The sequence below is a fragment of the Anabrus simplex genome, chromosome 14 (assembly GCF_040414725.1).
Source record: "Anabrus simplex isolate iqAnaSimp1 chromosome 14, ASM4041472v1, whole genome shotgun sequence".
Taxonomy (NCBI): domain Eukaryota; kingdom Metazoa; phylum Arthropoda; class Insecta; order Orthoptera; family Tettigoniidae; genus Anabrus; species Anabrus simplex.
Window position 1 is genome coordinate 81,932,880 of NC_090278.1, and position 12,995 is coordinate 81,945,874.

Consider the following 12,995-nt stretch of genomic DNA (forward strand, 5'->3'; position numbering starts at 1 on the left):
GGACGTTTATGCTAGGTCGCACCATACTGCATTGTTGACATCCTGTTGGAAAGTGAAGCTATTCGTTGGATGGATTGGTCTTCCTGTTTTCCTGATTTAAATCCCATAGAGTATGGGATGGTGTGGGAAACCACCGACTGTGTGAGTCGGCCATGCGGTTAGGATCGCATGGCTGTGAGCTTGCATTCGGGAGATCGTGGGCATGACTCCCACCGGTGGCAGCCTTGAAGATTGTTTTCGGTGGTTTTCCATTTTCACACCAGGCAAATACTGGGGCTGTACCTTAATTAGGGCAGTGACCGATTTCTTCCCAATCTTAGCCTTTTCCCATCCTTGTTTCACCGAAAACATTTGATGTGTTAGTATGACGTTAAACCACGGGGTGGGGTGGGGTGGGGGAAGGCCACCGGAAAATTTACAATTGAAGATGGCGATGAAAGAGGAATGGGTTATGCTATCACTAGATCTCATGGTCAGCCTTGTCCTAAGTATGCATAGCTCTCAGAGGGTAGCGTATTCCCTACTGATGACTTCTGCTTTTCTTTCGTGCAAGCAGCTTTACTTTGCACTGACACAAATAGGCCTTATGGCGATGATGGGATAGGAAAGGGCTAGGAGTGGGATGGAAGCAGTCGTGGCCTTAATTAAGGTACAGCCCCAGCATTTGCCTGGTGTGAAAATAGGAAACCACGAAAAACCATTTTCAGGGCTGCCGACACGGGTTCGAACCCATTATCTCCTGGATTCAAGCTCACAGCTGCACGCCCTTAACTGCACGGCCATCTTGCCCAGTTTTTGCATTTCTGACATGGTACATCTCTATTAAGTCAACCAGTGCAATGTAACCATTTTTGAATTATTGTAAATCTTTCTATTCATGATCTTTTCTACAGGGTCTCTCATATAAACTCAGACCGAACGCATGGTGTTTGTTCTCTACATCACAGCAGCTTCCTTAGCCAAAGTTATGTATACATGTATACAGTCTTGTATGAAATCTTACCTTATAAAAGATGCTGGAAGTGTCGTCTTTCCTGGGTTATTCATGCCTTGTATCTGGTAACCACATTCTGGCTGACGCGAGTGAGTTCTGCCACTGTAATGTTTCTGATTTCATTCGTAATGTTTTCTTTCAGTTCCTCCAATATGTGAGGATTTGTTCGATATACTTTTACTTTCAGTTTACCCCACAAGTAAAAATCATACACTGTAATATCTGGAGAATGAGGAGGAAATAGACCAGTACTGATCATTCTGTTTGCAAACAGTTCCGAGATTGTAAGAAGGGAATCTTCTGCTCTATGTGCAGGGGCTGAATCTTGTTGAAACCACCCACGCAATTTTTCTTCTTCTTCCATTAACTGATAGAAGAACGGCGTCAAAATGTCATCTTTGTAACGCTCTACATTTACTGTCTTCTTGAATAAAAATAGGTCCAGTTGTTCGTCTTGCACTGACAAGAAACCAAACACCAATCTTCCTATCATAATGAGGGACTTCATAAACACCATTAGGATTTTCTGCACACCAATAGCGAGAGTTCACAAGACCATTAATACAATGTTGGAATGATAAATGTCTCACCATGATAACAGCTGAGATTCAGACTGGCGATTTGTGCTTGCTAGGTCGAACACATGCAGGCTGCTTGCAGACTGCAGCTGCTGTAGCGCAGAGTACAAACACCATGCGTTTTGGTCTGGGTTTTTATGAGATACCCTGTATTCATTATAGTTTATTCCTTCTGCAACTTATCTGGTATGATTTTCTCACAGATACATGCTTCCTGTAAACCTGGTTAGTCCTTAAATTTTGCACACCTGTGTAGTATGAGACTTCATTTCCTTGTGAATAATTGCCATTTGGTTTAGCAGTTGTAGGTCAAGCAGTTGTGTTAAACAAATAGGTAGGTGTACAGGTTGTGTTAACGCTTTTGACTTCTCAGTGTTACACTATATATTTCTCTTCCATCTTTTGTTCTCCTTCTAGACTCCTGAAGAGGATGTGTCTCAGGCTCTGGCACAGTTCGAACAGACAGGACAAGTGAGTCGCATAGTCTTAGATGCAACTATCTTCCGCCGTCAGCAGTATGAAGAAGAATTTCTCCCCTGTCTGTTGAAACCTCGGCCAGTGACATCAGAAACTGACTTACGTATCCGCTTCATCAGCAAACTTTATTCTGCTGGCAAAATTGCGCATGCTCTGTATCAGAAATATGAAAGTGACTGTCAAGCTTTAGGTAAACTAATTTCATTTCTTTCTATTTCTTATCAGTTAGTACGCATTATCTTTAGTCGCAGATTCCTCCTTTTTTCATCATTATTAAGATATATTTACTGGGAAATGCTGGGGGTTAATTGCCTTGTATCGATCGTCTGGTTCAAAAGTGCGACAACTCAAAAATTGAAATAAAACTTTCAATCTATTAGTCTGTATTTAGTGCATCTAGAATGTGTTGAAGAAATGTTAAGTACAGAGCAAAAATGACCAACCGGACACCAGTGGTGGTATCAGTTGTCCAATGATTTTGAATCAACGAGGTTTTACTGTATAACTATTTGTTCACAACAGTCATGGCAGCCAGTTTAAAACATCTAAGCCTACAGTGAGCAGTCATAGGGATATTGTTAAAATGTGTAATTGCCTTCTTCAGGAGAAGCTAAACTTCAGAAATCCAGCCATAGTTTCCCTAGAGTAGAATTTCATATAGAAGAATACTGTAAAAGAATGCAAAGTAGTCGTTTAAAAGCTATATACTGGTAGCTTTATATCCGATGACTTACTTGAAATAAAATTTGTGAAACCACCCTAGTTCCGTTTTTGATCTATGCTCCGCATGGCTGTACTTCTAATTTGACTGTTCACAATACTTGTGAACATTGTCTTACCTATATTGCCAGCGCTCTGCTGCTACGAGAACAGCTGATTCAATACAGTTGTGACATACAGCCCTCGTAAAATATAATACCGTGCTCAGAAAATCTAATGAATCACGAGTGAAAATATATTCACAAAAAACTTCAAAGATGATGTATGCACTGTGCATGTAGTCACTAACAACATCCGACACTAAAAGGAGAATGGAAAATTCCTAAGTTCCCATGGAGGGAATTAGATATTTTTCACCAATAGAGCATGTTAAAAACAGATCAGATGTAAGGCTTTTCAGGCGTTTGCTGTATTAACCAACTGACGCTGGGGTGTGTGCAAGTGAACTTATCAGAAGCTTCTGTCAGACCTAAGACGAAACGTTGGTTAATAGAGCAAACGCCTGGAAAGCCTTACATCTGATTTGTTTTTGACTAAAAGGAGAATACATTATTAAGAATAAATGAGAATGATTAAATAACACATCACTCGCCGCTAATGGCTGGTACAGGAAAGAGGTAATAGTCTACAAAGGGAACACTCCACTGATCTCAGAGTCAATTTCTTGCTACTTGTCTTTCCTAAAATACACTGACAGTTGGTATACACAAACAAATCAACCACTATACACAAAAACTTCTAAAATCATAGCTACACTGAAATCTATTGTACTAACTTATGTTATGCTAAACTGTAAACTACGCTATAGTAGGGAGATAATGACTAGCTATGCTAAACTGTAAACTACGTTATAGTAGGGAGATAATGGCTAGAATTAACAAATTGCTGAAGAAAATGCAAAAGATCGCGAACCGTACCGAATACCATATACGCCGAGTGAGATAACTTAACCAAATGGTGAATGTACACAATACAGTTGGCAACAAGGTTTCGAGATTGTGTTCAACCAATATAAATCAATATAGACGTCAGCTTCCGATAGGTTGGATGTCTGTATTTATGCGCACAACCATGAGGTAGAGCCAGAATTGGCTAAAATATCACTTTAGAAGCTATAATGTTCAGAGTATAGATGTACTCCTAATAATTTCACCAGTTCATTACCATTATTTAATTGCTTTATTTAAAACTGAACAGTCATTATGTCTTATGCTAGAAGGTAAGCCATTATTTGTAAAAGAAAATGATTTAATATATGTTTGCAAATAATCTACAGGTGCCACATCTGATAGTCTCAATCTGGATGGTTATGCTGATAATGAAGAAAAATGGAAGGCTGTTTTGAATCATCTGGTAGATGCTGTAAAGGACAATTGTGAGGCTGGCGGAAGTTGGGAACCTCCTCCCATGAGGATTAGTCAGGCCATTAATGCAGCCACAACCTTGCTTCAAGAGATGATGAGCGACTGTCCTAGTCGCCAGCTGCAGAAGATGGTAATCATTATATCATAACTGATTAATTAATTGTACTTCAGTTGTAGTTCTCTCTATGTATCAGTGCTAGTGTTTTGGCATCCGGATTTCTGAACGGCAGAGAAAGATGTCTGTTTGACGCTCCATGTCGTACTGTGTTAGCATGTAGCAGACCTCTGGTGACACATTTTGTATTTACTTGTCAAAGTTAGTGAAAACTCAGCCATAGACTGCTCTACAGAGATGTGGTTTACTCTGCTATCTGATAGAGGAAAATGGAATGTCATACAGGCAGCCTAAATGGCATTATTGGATGCTTTCCTTTCTTCCAAAATGTTTGCAAGTTTGCATACAAAAAATATCTCGGCAGTTGATTAATTCAGATCTTGATGTTTGAACAAATACAGTCAAAACTGATCAAGACGTCCCTCTCTAGCGTGTTTCCCTGGTTATTATGTCATTGTTCTGAAGTCCCAGAACATGTCCTATTAAATACTAAAGAAACCTGGATAGCACATTTACGTCACTCTTTAGTACGTTCATAACTCCCACCATAAGAAATTTAAATTAGCGTTCCCGGCCAAGTTGCACGCAGGACGGCCAGCGACAACTAGTCTGGATAAGGATTTGGTAGTGAACTTAATTTCACAGCCCCGGGGCGGTTGTGTGTTGGCCTACAGCTGCAGGGATCATCATTCCCAAGGCAGTCTTATTCTCTTTGCTTAATTTTAGGTTCATGAGGCATCTTTCAGATGGTGCGGGTTCGACCCGTAGGCCTATGGTAAACTAAGAACTGATTGTTCAGATGACTCGGAGGCAGATAGTAACCACGCACGGGAGAAATGTTTGAGTGGGCAGTCGCGGTCCCTTGTTATTTGTTATTGGACATTAGTTTGTATGCATGTCATCATACACAGCGGATTGACCATGCTCGTGACATCAGTACTGCATTTTGACCTGTAACAAAACCCGATAGTGTACCGATAAGGAAGTAGAAATGGATTTTATAGCCGGTCTCACTCATTTGATATATTTATTTCACATTTTCAATTTAAAACTTATTAGTGTGCTTTTCCTGTTTCCCGTGTGATTTACAGTAGTTGTTATGGAACCCGAAATAGACATTGAGAACTTAATAACTTCAATGTCGGAAATACCAGTGGTCTCGTTGTGTTTGACAAAGTGTTGTATCATTTAGACCCGTTATTGAGAGAGTATCCTCAAAATTGTACCCATCCTCTTCTCTAACGAAATGTGAAAGACACAGCATGCTTGAACTATTTTTGTATTTTTTTAAGTGTAGAAGGTAAACGAAAACGATGATGGTCCATATTTATTACCTACACTGAAAAATGTGTTGAAAAGGATCCGCTGGAAAGTGTGGGGAGTTTTGCACCACTCAACTTCTGCACCATCTGAAAGAGGCCTGAGTGACTTGTGTAACAATGTACATAAATTAGACCTACTGTACTTATGTATGCAGCTGACATGTTGGTGCTTAATTTTACGTTCGTAAGTGAACAATGTTCATACTATGCAGAACAACGTACTGTACTTATGCATAGTGGTTTGCAGGACATTCACTTATGGAGAAGGAAGCTAGACAGTTTATTGACGATCAGAAATTAATAAAGTTTATTCAGAAAGTGGATGCTAATCCACACATAAAACGTGTAAAAATCACCCAGATGTTAAGATTTCCTATGACAACTTTAAACATACTGCAAGCGACATGTATATTTCATGTTCCTAAGAACATTTTTTGCTTGTTGTTTTACTGTGTTGGTGTTCTTAAAATGTATAATTTTTTAAATTTCATTAGTTATAATTGTAAACACTTGTTTCTTTGTTTTCATTGTATTATTTTGACATTCAAACCTAACCTTAAATTTAACAGCGAAATTGCTTTTCATTATTTAGCACGTTCCCTCTTTATGATTTTTTTTCTTTTTGTCCCCGCAAAAACATTCTAACCAGTTTTGACTGTACTTTGATGAGGTAACTCCTGGCCATTGGGACACCCTGCACAGTATGATTTGTTTCAAAAATGCTCCAGGGTTACACCAATGTTTTGGGTGCATTTGTGGAATCACCTTGCTGTCAATTTAGTGCAAAGTTTGTGCATTTTTCTTCGTATTTACCCCACAAATATAATGGTTCGAAATTGGTGTTAACTTGGTGTAAAGTTGGTGTATTTTTTGTGTATCTTTCAAAACAATCATTGTGGCACATTTTTAGAGTAACCTCTGTGCCACTTCGTTGCAAAATGAGTGCACATTCTTTAGCATTTACCCCCAAAAGTTGGTATACATTTGGCAACAACAACAACAACAACAACAACAACAACAACAACATCAACAACAACAACAACAACAACAACAACAACAACAACAACAACAACAACAACAACAACAACGCTAATGTCATACTTCTGTTGCACACTGACATGCTCTACCTTTATTTGTTTTTTCACTTTCTAAACAACAAAAGTTTGTATTATTATTGGCATTTAAGTTTATTTAAACTTTACACTTTTTTAATTCATTCTTTTGGTGCCACCTGGGCATTTACTCCCTCGCCCCACCTTGTCGCTGGCCCTGGACCTGTTCGCTATGTCTTGCCCTCTCCCTACGTCATCATCATTATCATCTTCATTCTTTCTTTGCTTGTGGTAGCCTGCATTTTATCTGTCATACATCTGCTGTCGTTATTTATTTTTCTGTTCAAGTAGAGTATTCATCAACCTCATTTGTTACTGATTTCCTAATTTTAATATATCCTGTACTACCTTATCTTATTCGACTGCATTCCAATTTTTTAAAAATTTATTTTATTGATTTATTTTCATCTTGTAATCATTTTTCACAACTGTGTCCATACTATTCACCTATCCTTTATCTCTAGAAGTTTGTGGTTCACAGTACCACTCTGTAAAGGAAACTGAAACAAGTGATCATGACACCACAATAAGTTTTGAAGGCTGTCTTTTCTTTTCCCTCAGGTGGTTGCTCGTTTCTTCAAGATGTTTGTTGCCTGTCATCAAGCTGTGAATGAAACACAGTTATTACATTGGCCCCGTTTGTTTATGAATGTGCTACAGTCTTACCCAAAACTGATACGATTTGTCTTCATAGCAGTTCGAGATCTGTGTAGTCAAAAGAATCTTCAGGAACATACGGTAAGTGAATTGTTTACGTATTCTAAATGTGTTATAATTTACTATGATGTGTCTCTTCATTGAAGTGGTACCAAGTGTAAGACGAAAAGACAGAGACACTTGTGAAATTTCTATCCCATATTCATATTGTTTAGTCACATGAAGAAAATTAGGAAGATGAAAAGGAATGCATAAGGGGATAAGTGCAATGCGGTAAGAGGGAGTAACAGCCAGAGATAATAAGGACAAACATGAAATCCTCTCATCTATATATATCAAATAAGAGTTTTGTCTGTACATTGCTCAGAATTTAAAAATAATTGTATTTCTGTATTGGTCATGTCCACAGTAATAAGGAAATACACTTTTTAATTTTCCGTAATTTCAGTCTGCCTGTATGTATGTACGCGCATCATGAGAAAATGGCTGAAGAGTATTTAATGAAAATCGGTATGTTAAGTCGGGGAATAAGGTGCTACAATCTACGCCATAAATAATTTTCTTCACACTGAGTGAAATGGAAGTTTAGAGGAAGGCCTAAAATTTAATTCTCAAATATTTCTGTTTTTAGTGGTCCTATCGATAAATACTACTTAACTCAAGTTAAATGGTATTAAATTTCCAATCATTTATATCTTATACATTTTTTCCGTACCGGCTATGATAACAGAGATATTCATGAATTTGGTTTTTTGTTGCTAAGAAAATATCAGCGCTGAGTCATGAGAAAATGGGTAAACAGGTTTTAATGAAAATCTGTATGCAAAGTCTGGGAATAAGGAACTACAGTCTACGCTATAAATAATTTTATAAGATGTCCTAATATCACAAAGTCAGAAGGAAAGTAAATATGTAGGCCTACAATGTAGGAAGCTCATAAAATTGATCAACAGTAACATTACATTGACCATTGTTTGTTGTGTTGAGCTTTGTATCTTCTGCTGCGACTCATCTCCAATAGATGGGATTACTGCTGCGTACCGATTATAACAGCCTGCCTGAATATTGGCGGAAGTAGGTGGGGAGTTAGATCTCTCTTCTTCAGCTTGCCATTCCTTTCCTCTGGTTCATAAATTTTCTGGTACTACTGGTACGTAACACACTGGTACATCATAGCATTCCAGCTGTTCAATCCTTACTCTGAGGCACTGTTTAAAATCAGCAGTGTGTACATTTAACGGAATAATAACAGGTGTGCTCGTGGCTGTCTGTTTCCTGGTCATTCCAGCACTGGAACTTTGGATTGTTAGATCGGCAACGTAGTACTGTATTACATGTAATAAATCTCACTGTAGACCGTATTGTTCTTGTTTTAATGTCTGTAACGTAGTTCTGTTTGTTAAAAGTGAGAAAATGTGCAGTTTTTTATTTGATCGAGTATATTATATGGTAACATTGCTTTCAGTCGCAAAATTCTTACTGATGTCATTTTAATGATCTATGTTGACCACAGTAGGGAAAACCACAAAGAGAGTCTTCCTGAGAATTTTGTAGCGAAGCATGGGTACATCAGCTAGTTAGGTCTAAATACAGAATTTCAAGTGGAATTGATTGACAGCTGTTAGTGGTTGATAGGTCTTCTCACTGGTCACTGAAGGCTTGGAAAGTGGGGACACTTAATAAAATATCCGTCATTAATTGCAGTTGGATTAAGCAAATATGGCTGTTTTGCTACCAACTCAATGTTTTTAATGGATTGTTCACTGCTTTTTTTTTTTTTTTTTTTTTTTTTTTTTTTTTTTTTTTTTTTTTTTTTTTTTTGCAGCAATGTGATGTTTAGTCTTATGTTCAGAACTGATGGCAAGATCATGTCTTTGCTTGAAAGAAAATATGATGAGTAGAAAACACTGACTCTTCCTATGAAAATTAAAGTTATAAATGAAGTGGAAGGAGGTTGAATGAAAAAGGTTCAGATTGCAAAGGATCCACGCGAGTGTGGTATGTGATAGTGTTTAATACAAATTTATGGTTAATTCAAACACTTTTTCTTGGACCCTACAGGTTCAAATTAACCAAGATTTGCTGTATTTGGAAGGAGTTTTTTTTCTTTTCCCCTCCGGATAGTACCCGTTAGCGCTGCATGAAGCGCTGACGACTCGGGTAGCCGCTGGGCAAGGTCACACCGCGTTAGTGGCTTGTCTGCCTGCTCTGTGCGAGGTTGCTTGACACTAGCATTGCCTGTGTTGTGTCTGTGATCTTTTAAAATGTTTAAACAAATTGAGAACCCCACCAGTTGTGAAGTGAGGGCCGTGATTAAATTTCTTAATGCACGAAATGTTCGACCTCGTGATATTCATCGCCAGTTAACGGAGGTGTATGGAGACAATGTGATGGACGAGTTGTCTGTTTGGCGCTGGTGTCGCAACTTCAACCTGGGGAGGGGGAATACACACGACGAGGAGCGTTCAGGGAGACCATCTGTCATTACAGACCAACTGCTGAGCGCAGTAGACGAATGCGTGAGGAACGATCGGCGCGTTACAATTGATGAACTCTGTGAACATTTTCCTAATGTGTTTCGAACAATTGTTCATGAAATTGTCAAAGACCATCTGCATTATTAAAAAATCTGTGCAAGGTGGGTCCCTCGCATGCTTACAGAGGAGCACAAAACCAAGCGTATGGCTGCAGCACTGACGTTTCTGGGATGTTATTCCAATGAAGGAGACTCTTTCCTGACTCGCATCATTACTGGGGACGAAACATGGGTTTGTCATGCATCACCTGAGAGTAAATGACAGTCAATGGAGTGGCATCATGCTCATTCACCAACCAAACCAAAAAAAAATTTAAGACAATTCTGTTCTCCAGGAAACTCATGGCAACCATTTTCTGGGATCGCTGAGGTGTATGGCTCATTGATTTTAAGGCCCGTGGAGACACAATTAATGCTAATGCGTATTGTGAAACATTAAAGAAATTACGGCGGGCAATACAAAATCAACGGTGAGATCTAATGTCTACAGGCATCATTCTCTTTCATGACAATGACAGGCCTCATGCAGCTGCGATAACACAACAACTTTTGCAGCAATTCAAGTGGGAAACCTTCGACCATCCCCCGTGTAGCCCGGACTTGGCCCCTTCGGATTTTCATCTCTTTACGAAGCTTAAAGACTTTCTGGTGGGAAAAAGATTTGACAGCGATGAAGAACTTAAATGAGCCGTGACTACGTATCTCAATACGCTGGCGGCGGAGGACTGTGATGCTGGAATATAAAAGCTCGTCCCACGTTATGACAAATGCCTAAATTTGCTTGGAGATTATGTGGAGAAGTAGTGTAAAGTATACTCTTTCCAATAAAAAATGTGTATATTTGTTAATATTTACTCCTGTGTCTTTATTGCGCAAACGGGTACCACTTTCCAGATGGCCTTCGTAGATACTGTATGACTGATGCTCAGTAGGGGAGTGAATGTTGGAACTCGCACTTTCCAGTTTTGTTTGATTTAAAATGGTGGCCAAAATAATTCTGTTGCAGTCGCATTTGGCCGTGTATAACCTCCAAGTTATTATCTAAGTGCGTGATCAGAAAAATAATGTTTAATAACCAACTGGTCCAAAATAAAAGGCTTTTACTAACATTTGTTTTAGAAAGAGTGTGATCTGCTATAATACTTTGATATTTTTATGGGACCCATTCAAATGTTTTCATATTTGTTGTTTAGTGTTTTTAACACTTTTCAGTGTACTATTAATTTATAAGCCCCAGCAGAATAAGTTTTCATATTTGTTCTCTTGTATTTTTCATATTTTAATATTATCTTCTCATAGAGTTTTCACTGTACCAGGGGATATACGCCGTAAAATCCCATTAAGTCGGAAAAAATCTTATCTAGTGTTCCCATATCGTTGTTGGATAGTTTTTATTTGTGTATTCAATAGTGCACTTTCTTGCTTAACACGTTCTTTTACCTTGTCCCCTTCAGAAACGTTTTAATGGGGTTTTACTGTGGTATAGTAATCTGTAGTTGACTCCGATGATTGTCAACTATAGCCCAGCTGGTGGCCGTGATCATTAAAGCATCAGGTCTGTATGGTCTGACAAAGTGGTTAACCAGTTCGAGTCCAGTTGGTGGGAACAAATTGGCCATCAGGGTAGGAGAGGTGATATTATACAATTTCTGATCATTAGATTGCGTGCCAAATGCCTGAATTCAATGCCAAACCTCTCCGCAGTGTTTATATGGAGCGAGGGTGACGATACTGGGTTCCACCCTCACCCTACCCCATCATCATCATCATCATCCCACAGCCAGATGCGCAGAACGTCCATGGGCGTCAAATAGAAAGACTTGGACCAGTCAGATTGAACATGTCCTCAGACAATCCCGGCACCAGAAACCATATGATAAACAAATACATTAATAAATAAAAAATACAAAAATATAATCATTAACTATATTTAATGGTAATTCCCGAGTCTTGATCCGAGTTCTTTTTTGCTCATATAGTTTGAGGAACCGGTTTTATTTTTGTTGAAGTTTGTAATTCTTCTGTTCTTATTAATGTTTTAAAGAGGACCTTTGTTTTGATAATTAACATCTTTGCTGTCCTGTTCCAGACGAAGGCTGTTGCTCTTCTCATGCACACTATGGACTCCATGAAGCTGAACTTAACATTCTCGCTGCCATCACTTGCTGTGGCTATCAGTGAAGAGATAGCATCTTTCACAACCAAGGAAGAAATGATTCACTATTTCAGGTAATTAGCTGGGTATACTACCGTATTTACTTGCTTATAATATCCCCCTCGCAAATTTTCGGGTTTAGGTTGGGCCGGTGAGCAGGCCGCACTAATGCTCCTAATTCTGACTTCATCCAGGTACTCATGTGCACAGATGGCAACATATGGGCGAGCGTTGTCGTGTTTCAGGCTGAAGTCCTCATTGACGACAGGTGCAGAAAGCACCACGTGATCCACTGAAATCTCCTTGATGTATCGGTGGGTTTTCACACTCTCATTCTAGATGAATACAAGCTCCATGCATGCATCATTAGTAATCCCAGCTCAGACCATCACGGAGCCTCCTTGAACGGTGTCCTTGCAAAGAAAGTGCAAGGTGAATAACATTCCCCAGACCTTCACCATACTCTCCCCTTCCCTTCAAACAGACTCTGGATTCATCTGTAGAAAGCGCTGAGCTCCACTGCTCCACCGTCCAGTTTTGATGGGCATTGGCGAATTGCATCTGAGGCGCATGGTGCTTGCGTGTAAGCAGAGCTCCTGTGGTAGGCCTCTTGGACTGTTAATCTACTTCTTACAACCTCCTCCTTATTGTCCTTTTGCTGATGCTCGTAGCCTGTATTTGCTGCAAATGATTTCTGGCCTACACAGCTGTTTGTCGATCATGAAGACCCTACATTATGAGAAAGTGATCATCATGTACAGTAGTGCTTCTCCTATGACCAGAACTGGGCATTTAGGTGTACATATTGTCCTCTCTGTACCTTTTAACAGATCTGTGCATGTTAGAACAAGACGCGCCTATAACGTCTGCCACTCAGTGCATACTGCGTCCACGCTCCACTAATGCCACAGCCGTAGCGTGTTTTCGGAAGAAAGAGCTATTACAACCTGACTTAGAATTGAGAC

The 12,995-nt window shown here is 39.2% G+C and overlaps 1 protein-coding gene across 1 annotated transcript in view; it reads left to right on the forward strand.

Annotated features, from left to right (window-relative positions):
* LOC136885304 (Fanconi anemia group A protein homolog) overlaps nt 1-12,995 on the forward strand; it is a 124,146-nt gene that overhangs the window by 74,763 nt on the left and 36,388 nt on the right. The window contains exons 13-16 of the mRNA XM_068230340.1: nt 1,990-2,239; nt 4,046-4,263; nt 7,244-7,420; nt 11,965-12,104. Of these exons, the coding sequence (XP_068086441.1) occupies nt 1,990-2,239; nt 4,046-4,263; nt 7,244-7,420; nt 11,965-12,104 (785 nt within the window). The remainder of the gene's footprint in view (nt 1-1,989; nt 2,240-4,045; nt 4,264-7,243; nt 7,421-11,964; nt 12,105-12,995) is intronic.